This window comes from Solanum tuberosum, unplaced genomic scaffold (assembly GCF_000226075.1).
Source record: "Solanum tuberosum cultivar DM 1-3 516 R44 unplaced genomic scaffold, SolTub_3.0 scf00341, whole genome shotgun sequence".
Taxonomy (NCBI): domain Eukaryota; kingdom Viridiplantae; phylum Streptophyta; class Magnoliopsida; order Solanales; family Solanaceae; genus Solanum; species Solanum tuberosum.
Genome location: NW_006239268.1, coordinates 274,552 through 284,803, shown reverse-complemented (window position 1 = coordinate 284,803; position 10,252 = coordinate 274,552). Strand labels below are relative to the sequence as shown.

General features: G+C 31.4%; 1 protein-coding gene across 4 annotated transcripts; it reads left to right on the top strand.

Annotated features, from left to right (window-relative positions):
- Window positions 1-4,093: 4,093 nt before the first annotated feature.
- Window positions 4,094-9,082, top strand: LOC102601665 (uncharacterized). 4 transcript variants are annotated; one of them, XM_006361170.2, is made up of 9 exons: window positions 4,094-4,486; window positions 5,430-5,610; window positions 5,999-6,076; window positions 6,401-6,764; window positions 6,899-7,011; window positions 7,149-7,313; window positions 7,604-7,743; window positions 8,574-8,666; window positions 8,774-9,082. In XM_006361170.2, the coding sequence occupies exons 1-9, from the start codon at window positions 4,425-4,427 to the stop codon at window positions 8,931-8,933; spliced, it is 1,356 nt and encodes a 451-aa protein (XP_006361232.1). In that variant the 5' UTR covers window positions 4,094-4,424; the 3' UTR covers window positions 8,934-9,082. The 4 variants fall into 4 exon arrangements, with proteins under 4 accessions (XP_006361232.1, XP_006361230.1, XP_015170683.1 ...); XM_006361168.2 differs by having other exon boundaries at window positions 5,421-5,610; XM_015315197.1 differs by having other exon boundaries at window positions 5,373-5,610.
- Window positions 9,083-10,252: the final 1,170 nt, after the last annotated feature.

Sequence of the window (10,252 nt, the reverse complement as noted above, 5' to 3'; positions counted from 1 at the left end):
ATTTTTTTTTAAATAACCGAATGAATCGTCCTATCGATAACCCTAATGTTACTTCTACTCTGTTTATTTTTACTTAAATTTAGAAAGATATGCTTCATTTCTACCCTCAATCTTATCGCTACATTTATTTGCTATTTAAAATTGAAATTAAAAAGACAAATGACAAATAAGTTTCTATATTAGCTCACTTATGAGCAAAATATATTATAACAATCTTTACTATTTTTATAACAATACATAAACTATACTCCCTCCGTCCCATATTAGATGGGCACTTCCAACTTTACACGGTGATTAAGAAATCATTAATACATTGGAAGACTTCACCATTTTGCCCTTTCTTTATATCAATGCACATTGAAATAAGTTACAAAAAATACACACACAATATAGAAATGGTCATATTAATTGTAGGGGTAAAATGGAAAAGAATTAATTAATTCTATCCTAATTTAATAAGTGCTCAAATAATATGAAAAATAAAAATTTAGTAAGATTCTCATCTAATATGGGACGGAGAGAATAACAATATAACTTTATTAATGTTGGGCCCGGGCAGCGCCCGGGCTTTCGTTACTAGTATATATATAAAAACCAAAAATTCTTAAACAACTTGTTGTATGCTATATTTGTGGATATGTCTTGATGTAGATATGCTGAGTCAATTAAAATATATTTTATATTTTGGGTGGTGATGATAATTCATTAAATTATTGAATCTAATAATTGGGAGTTGTATATTCTCTTTAAACCAAAGAAAATGACTGTTTTGTTATTTAGAAAGTCAATTGCTATATTTTTAAAAAATATTTTTATTTATTTATAATATCTCTATACTTTTTTCTAGGTATTTTTATTAGAATTAGAAATTAAATATGTCAAACTCTGCTAGCTACTTTAACTTTGTTTTTGTTAGACGCACTCAATGAACACCAAATTAATCAATATATGCATAATATAACATTTGTTCTTACAATATCAACTTTTAACACTTAATCATACCATTAATTACTTAATTAATTAAGTTGATGTGACACATTTTTATTTTTAATACATTTCAAGAAGAAGAATATACCTCTAAATTCTGAAATAATTAACTTTATTTACCTCAATAATTTTTTATATAATAAAAAAATATTATGACATTCTCAACACCATGATCTACATAAAAACAGATTACTTATTCTTCTACATAAAAAATACATAAATTAAAATAGAAAAGTAATAAATATTTTTTTTAATCTTTATTTATCATTTAATTATGATTATACAATTTGATGTAAAAATATGGACGAAAAATATGAAGTGGGTATATACCAATTGACATAAAAATATTGATATGATGTCGCCTCAGTGGTCACCCAATAAACTATTTTTAATAGTTAATATTTAATACTCAATCCGTTCATTTTTATTTGTTATTTTGCGGTTTTCAAAAGTTAATTTGACTAATTTTTAAAGTTAAATTAGATTACATTAATTCGATATTTTAAGCAAAAAATTTAGATATTCAAAAACTATACGAAAAATACTAAAAATTGCAAGTTTTTGTATATTAATATGATAAAAAAATACATCATAAAATATTAATCAAAATTCTTAATTTGACTCTAAAAAAGAAAACCATTACAATTAAAAGAAAACGAATAGAGTATTTAAGACTGCGGATGAGATGTTCTCCATAATGTAATGTCTAGAACTTAGATCCAATAATGAATTATTCTACAGTATTGATAGCAACAGGATATTCTTATTCCATTTTGTGTTGGATAATATCTTTTTTTTATATATATATAAAAATAAATGAATAAATAAATAAAGGATGTGTATAGAAAAAAAGGAACTTACAGAAATCTTATTAGTTTAAGGGAAAAGGGTCTGATATACCTCTCAACTTTGCCATTTGGAGCTCATATGCCCATCGTTATGAAAGTGACTCATATATACCCTTACCGTTATACAAACGGCTCACATATACCCCTACCGTTATAAAATGAGCTCACATATACCCTTAATTTAACGGAAGTGAAAAAAAAGTATTAAATTTATGTTTTTGACTTTTAAATTTAAAAAAAATCATGTAGAGGTATATATGATCCTTCTAGCGAATTTCAAGGTATATTTTAATCTTATTTATACATAAATTATTTTTTGACGTCTTTGATTATCAGTTTTTGAGTTTCTTATTCTTGTTTTATTTTTTTCTTTTGTTCGTTAGTGTAAAGAGAAAATTTTAAAACTAATTTTTTTTATATTAGCAAAACTTAAATAAATTTGACCATCAAAATAATAACTTTAAATTAGTCGTTGAAACAAAACAAGTAAAAAAAAATTATGTGTGAGGAGGATTAAATATACTCATATGAGATTATATTTTTTTTAAAATAATAATAATTAAAATATTAAATTAAAATTAATTTTTTCACTTCCGTTAAAGGAAAAGGGTATATGTGAGCCATTTGTATAGCAAGCAATAGGGGCATATATGAGCCACTTTTATAATGAGGGGTATATCAACTCTAATTGATAAAGTTGAGGGGTATATCAGGCCCTTTTCCCTTAGTTTAATTAGGACTTTATTATTTGGATACCCTCTAATTTATAATACACAAATCTTATCAAATTTTGGTGCGTCTAGATACATTCAAATATATGTATCTCGGAATACATGAAATTAAAATTAGGTGTAATTTTGTTCTAGATACACTGTATTCAAGTAGATTCACATGTATCTGTGATATATAGACAAATCTCACTCGCCTCCCTTCCATCTCGCTCGCCACTCTTCTGTTCATCTAGTATCACAAATACATACATACACATGTATCTAGTGTAATTTGAATGTATTTGGGATATATCTCTATCTCCTCCCCATATCGCTCGCCTCCCTCCTCATCTCGCTCGCCTCTCTCCCTACTTCAATGCATCTGATAGCAAATATACATGTATCTAAGTGTATTTTTAATAGAAAACTCTTAATCAGTGGTAAGATACGTACGCAATTATTTAAAAATATAGATAGAATTAGTATATATAATATAAATGTATGCCTAATAAGATAATTTTCCCAAAAAATACTAGGTGAAAGAATAAATGATCATCAATTAACTAAACTACTATGATTTCACTTATCAAATAATATCACTAGAAAGAAGAAACCATAGATTATACTAATATTTTCTTCTCCACCCTTTCTTGGTGGGAAGTGATGTTGCTTTTGTGATGACTTATGTCTCACACTCTTTCTTTCTTTTAACTAAACATTAACAACCTTATCCTTGGCACTCACTTCACTTCTCTTACCTTGTTTTCTTCATAATGCTAATCTACAAGATTCTCATACCTGCTCAACATATTCATAAACATAGTCTACTATTTATATTTCTGAGAGTTAGTAGTAAGGTCTGTGTATTAGGTATATTTTGTTACTTTTAGAATTTACTTTTTAGAATCTCATTAGATTGGTTGTTATTGTTATTGTAGTCTAGTATGTATATTTGTTATGGTTATCGAGGGGAAGTTAAGATTTTAAGTTCTATTAAAGGTAACTTATTGAGTTTTAGATAAAATATTTATAAGATATAAATAAAATTTCTGAATTTTATCAATTTCTTTAACAAAATTATAACTCGTCTTTAATAGCCACATAAAAAAGAATTATAAGTTTGTCTCCGATGACAAGTGAAAATATAATTTCATCTCCGATAACCTCATAATCAGAATTATAACTTTGCCTCTAGTGACTCAATACATTCACATTTTCTGAAATATGAAGACATAATAAAATTTAAAGTATTTTAATCACTTATTGAATTTTAGATAAATTATTAAAGATCGTTTATTGTCTATAATAATGTTTATGTTTCGTCCACACAAATTAATGTATATAATTTTAATTTTTTTTCTTAAAAAGAATTTGTCCATTTTAGCTCTAAAAGATAATATTATTGTACATTGATGATAAGATAAATTAAAGGCGCGTTTGCATATGTTTTTTTTTTTTACTAAAAGAGTTTCAAAACAACATTTAATTATACATTCAAATCACTATAAATAAGAACAAGAAAAAAAAAGCAATTATTTTTTTATCACATAGAGCAAATAAAATACACTGATATCATGAAATCCAAGTGTGAAAAGAGAAGATTTTAAAAGTATCCTCCAATACCATGGGTCTTGGAATTTTGTGTAATAGTAATATTGTCAGCTTCCACTTTTGTTCTTATACTTGTCATAATAATTTCAGTTACTTCAATTTGTCAGTTTCTTTGTTCAATTTCACTACCAAAATGGACTCAATACACACAAAAAAAAAAAACTCCAATTTTGATTCTTGAACAAGTGGACAACTAAATTGATCAAAGATTTCAACTTTTCTTCTTCTTGATTGTTTTCCCCTCTTTTAGTTTTCTTGGACTAGAGGAATGGTTATCAGTGGTGTGAAAGCATCTTCAGTAGCTATGGTTTCTATAGACATTTGCAGCAGGTAATTTTTTTTTTTGTTTTTAAATTCAAGAATTGCATTTGGGTTTTGTTGGATTTTGGTTCCTGTTTTGATTTATCAGGAAAAGATTCAATCTTTTTTTGTTTTGCTAATGGTTTCTTTAGAAGGGTGTTTGATGAATTTTGGTTCTTGTTTTGATAAAGTGAAGAAAAATGTGAGTTTTTTTTGTTTTCTTTAGAAGGGTGTTTGATGAATTTTGATTTATCTAGGAAAAAATGCAAGCTTTTTTTCTTCTTTGTTTGGTTTCTTTAGAAGGGTGTTTACTGAATTTTGGTTCTTGTTTTGATATATAAAGAAAAATGTGAACTTTTTAAATTCTTTTCTGTTTGCTTTCTTTAGAAGGGTGTTTGTTGAATTTTGGTCCTTGTTTTGACTAATCAGTAAAAATATGAGCTTTTCTTTCTCTTCTTTAGAAGGGTGTTTGTTGAATTTTGATTCTTGTTTTGACTTATTATGAAAAATGTGAGCTTTTTTTTCTCTTCTGTTTGGTTTCTTTAGAAGGGTGTTTGATGAATTTTGATTCTTGTTTTGATTTATCAGGAAAAAATGTGAGCTTTATTTCTTCTATTTCTGGTTTCTTTAGAAAGGTGTTTGTTGAAATTTGATTCTTGTTTTGATTTATCAAGAAAAATGTGAGCTTTATTTCTTTTCTTTTTGGTTTCTTTAAAATGATGTTTGTTGAATTTTGGTTCTTGTTTTGATTTATCAAGAAAAATGTGACCTTTAGAAGGGTGTTTGTTGAATTTTGATTCTTGTTTTGATTTATCTGGAAAAATGTGAGCTTTAGAAGGTTGTTTGATGGACTGTTTTTTTTTTGTTGTTGTTGATTGTACTTTGTTTATGTAAAGTTATTTGTGGATTGGAGAAGAATTTCTCCTAGTACTAGGCGAAAATTCCCAAACCCTTTATTCTGTAGGATCATCAGGTGTGATTTTGATGGTCGCGTTGGATGTTGGATTGGGAATGAGAAAGGAAAATGGAACAAACTGGCTGCTGCTGCTGCAAGTACAAAGGCACCTAAATTGGGAATGAGCATTTCACCTTTGCCTTCCTCTGCTGCTCTAGCAGAAACCCGATGGTCCTCACGAGCCAAGTTCTATAAGGAGGTTTGGGACTATATTTCTTGTTATATGCTGCTTTATAGAACAATTCTTGCTGTCCAAATGATGATTTGATAGTTTAATCAGTGAATAGAGATACTTTCTTCTGTTCTATTTTATGGGACACCCTTTCCGTTTTAGCCTGTTAAAAGATGAATGACACCTTTCTGTATTTGGAAACCTTACTGTCAGCGACATGTTCTTTTCGCCATATAAATGTCACGACATGTTTAAGAGCACAAGTTTTAAGATCTTTCTGGTCTTAATGTGCCCAGTCAAACACCACCATGTAAGAATGAAATGCAGCGAGTATATAATAGGCCTATTTTTGTTTGTCTATTGGAGTATCTCGGTCTAAATTTTGATCATTGATTGAGATTTTGCGATTTGGCAGGTTTTGAAAGATGCTAGGGAAAAGTTTACACAGGAGATATCATTTCAGTCCAAGGACAAAGATATATCCCTGGCAAAGGTAGTAATTTGTCTTGCTAAGCTCTTTTCGTACAATGCAGTTGATCTGTTGGTTTGAATATAACCACTTTCTTGGTTTCAAGGGACAGAAATGAAGTGGCTGTTTGTTTTTGGAATGTTCTGTCCTTAAATAATTTCCGGCGTTGTCGTTTTTCTTTTAGATAAATGCAAATAAGTAAAAAATTGTTTGTATATGAACGGAGGCGTTCAGCATACGAGTTAAACCATCATTTCGCAAGTAACGTGCATGTTTCATCCGTTTTTTTACTTGTATTAATTGCATTCTTCATTTGGTTGTTTTGTTGTTTTCTATTATTCGGGTTAGGCTTTACTCTACGTTGCTTCTGAAGACGAGGCATTTATGGATTTCAACCGGGAAATGGATTCTTATTCACTCCAAAATGAACGAAGATCTACTTCACTGCCATCTGATACGCTAGACTGGAAGTGCGTAGAAGCCACGCCTCTGGCTGGAAAGAATATGAGTGAGTGGATGGCCGAGTTAGATTCCATTGCAAGGGAAGTTGAGGCAGAGCTAGTTCCGAGAGATATAGGATGCCATTTGGTTGAAGTTTTGGATGCAGTGAACGTTGTTCTTTTTAAGTCGAGGGGTTTCAAAAGGTCATCCGTGATAGTGGACTCAAAATGTTCATACCTGCATTCAGTGTTAAGCTCTGGATATTGTAGCGGTATATCTTAAAATTTGTCTCACCAATATCCTCGTTATTTTGCGTATTTCTTAAGCCTCATGAAATTCAGAATTCTTTCGTGATTGCTTCATTTTTATTAATGTAATCTGACATGCTGTTTAACTTATGTACAGCAATTTTGCTTAGCGTCATTTACATCGAAGTTTGTCGAAGACTTAATCTAACCATTGTGGGATCTCGAATTGGAGAAGAATTCTTGATATGGCCCCAAACCGGAAACCCTGAGGTATGTTGATCTGAGCAAATGGATGTTTTGATCTTTTCGTTGGCATGTCCATATACTACTTCTGGTATATTCCTTCAGAATTTACGTTAATCTCTAGTCTCATTGAGTTGGTATGTCTACATTTGCAACTGTTGTAGGAGCTATTCAAGGTTACTTCTGGTCACAGCTTGTTTGGTATTGTTAACGGGAAGTGCGTTGATGACCCTAGATCAATGGCCTCGGACATCAATAGCAATTCACTGTTGGAGCTTGAGATTGCAACAAACCGAGATATTATCGGAATTGCTTTGGCTAATCTCATGGTGAGTTTTGTTCTTCTAAAAGGTAGAGTCTGTTGGACGTTTTAACCTTGTATCTATACATCTCATGGTGTTATTTATGAATATTAATGTCGCCATTCATAGATTTGGCAAAATAGTTCTTTTTCCTAAACTAAAACTAAACTGAACTAAATGAAGTGAAGTTCACTGAAATAGTGTACTCGTACTATTACTATAAAGAAAAGAAGAACGGGATGAATTGGACAAATACACAGAACCCCTTCTATTATATGTATTATCCTTTCCTGACATAATCGGAGGTTCCTACACAGAGGATTCATTGGAAACGTGCGTCAAGAGCAAATCATGGTTTGATGCTGACTTCTCCACTTAGGTCTGTGGATAAGTCTGACGAGAAGTTTAAGAAGACCGATGCTTCAACTGTACCTTTGCTGAGGCCTCAAGATTTGAGGTAAAGATAATATACTCTAATTGTGTCTTTGTTACTACCGCTGGTTCCCGTTCCTGATTAAGCAGGCCACTTTGTGTTGTCCCTACAGGTTCAAGATGCTAATATGCAACATTTGGCATGAGAAAAGGAGAACCGCGAATAATTTTGGCTACATTATTATTCTTATTGATTCTAACTTCCTACAAAAAAAAAAAAACTTGATCTACTATGCTGCAATATTGCATGAGTTTTAATTCCTCCATCTGGTTTTTTAGTTAGTCAAGCATAATTAGGTTCCCAGAACTTTCTCATTTATAGCACCATTTGGTTTGACAAAGTGCTTTCCATATCTAAACTCGGTGGTCTATCTGAATATCTGTGTTGCTCGGACTCTCCAAAAATGTTGTCGCACCTGTGTCTGATTCTCCAAAACTGCACTTCTTTTGGAGGATCCAGCATATTCACCCGTTGATATTTCTTTGGTCTGCCAAATATGTCTAACTTGCTCTGATCTTTAGATATGATCGTTAAGAATGAAATCTTTCGAGTTCTCATCAGTGTTATATCCATGTCCATTTCTGCATCCTAGTATTTCGATAGTTTGTTTTCATCAAACATGGGATTACCTCGACTTGGCATTTGATTATCATCTCTAGTGCATTAACTTTTTATCCGAAATGTAGAAACATGCTTGACAACATTTCTCAGGTGTTTGTTTTATTAGTTTAGGCTAGTAAGAACGTCTTTTTTCAGTAGAAGTTTTGACCTTAGCTATCGAGGTATTAATTTTTGTGTGCAATATATTTCTCGCTTGTAATGACAATATGTCTGGGATGGTACCAACTTTCTAGGCTGGCTATTATGGCTTCGCAAAGATTGCTGATTCTGCAGCCACACAATTGGGCTCTGAGGAGAGACCACGGCATGATGTTGTACTATAGCAGGTAAACAATGACACTCGAATGAAATATAACCGTTTCTGTTCTTTTCCTCGTTTTTGCTGAAACATTTCATGCTATGAACAAATTTTGACAAATGAACAAATATCCAGGGAATACGAGGAGGCGGTCCAGGAGCTTAGCATTTGCATGGTCTTTGCACCAGAAGAAGAGGCTGAAGTTCTAGAGGCATTTGTTGAGAAGTTACACCTACTACGGCTTGAGTCATCATGGAAGAATCTGGAACGTAAAGGTCGGTTAACAGTTACTTGACTTGTTTGTTCCAAAAACTTGTGCTCTTTCTAGCTTGTTATAAGAATATAACCTATAGAACTTTAGCTGTAATAACCTCCTTTTTTGACTTGTGTATATAGTTTCCTTGTTTCGAAAATGAGATGAATGACATAACTTGAGAAGCTCAACGCTATATGTATGAGCGAAAAAAACGAGTACAAGTGGTGTTAGATATACATTTTTAGAACCCACTAGATACTCGTAGTATCTAATTCTTGATCCGCCACTGCCTACTGGTGCTCATTTGGTCATTTCTCATGCCAGAAGAGGACTGTGACATTATTGTTGTATCTTCAAGCTGAGTATAGTGCTTAGACTAGGACTCGTGGTCTATGTTGCTCGGATCCTCCGAGAAGTTGTTGCATCTGTGTCAGATCCTGTAAAAATCCATATAAACTTCAATATCTTCAATTTATAGAAGTTCAAATTTTTCCCTCCAACAAAACGGTTAGTTTTCCTTTTCAATGTAAAACATAATCGTAGTAAAATTCAAATATATAAGGTAGAAAATTCAGGACAAATCATAACATGTTTATTGTTATTTAATTAGCTATTTAACTATTTAATGCAGCTAATTAAACAAGCTTATGGCTGATTTTGAGGATTATAGATGGAAAATAATTTGTTGCTTAAGTAAGCACATAAGCTAATTGTAGCTTTGCTTATCTAAGCTATAAAAGTTGATAAGCTTTACCAAGAATCATATATTAAAATAATCCGATAATAATGATATATTATTAATTTTTTAAATTAATATAGATACCAATTATTGTTATTTTCCATCATAGAATCATTCTAATTGTTTAGAATTTCTTCTACTAATGTCCTAATCCATGGTGTGTCATCATTCTTGAATCTTTTGATTATGATTTGAACTAATGGGTTAGGTAATTGGGTTGATAATGACTTTAATGATGTGGACATTGAAGTTGTTTTCCTAATTTGGTTTATTTATTTACATTATTAGCTGGAGTTGGAGATAAGATTGACAAGTCCGCGACTCCCCCACCCCCCTCCCTCTCCCTCTCCTGGAGAACAACGATGGCTTGTGGTGGATTATTGTTGATCCATAGGGAGAGAGGGTCTAAGGGGGCGGGTGTACAAATAGATTGCGATCAAGAATGTGATCTAGTGGTTAGTGAAGGGAATGCAAACTTAGGAGATCAAAGTTTAGATTCTAATAGGGAAAAAAAGAGGAAGAAGATGCTTTTTCTTTGGTTATTTTGATGTTAGGGGTGTATCGGTAACAATCTAGATTCTGGAAGGATAAAGTCGTATACACTGCTCTCTCTTGACTT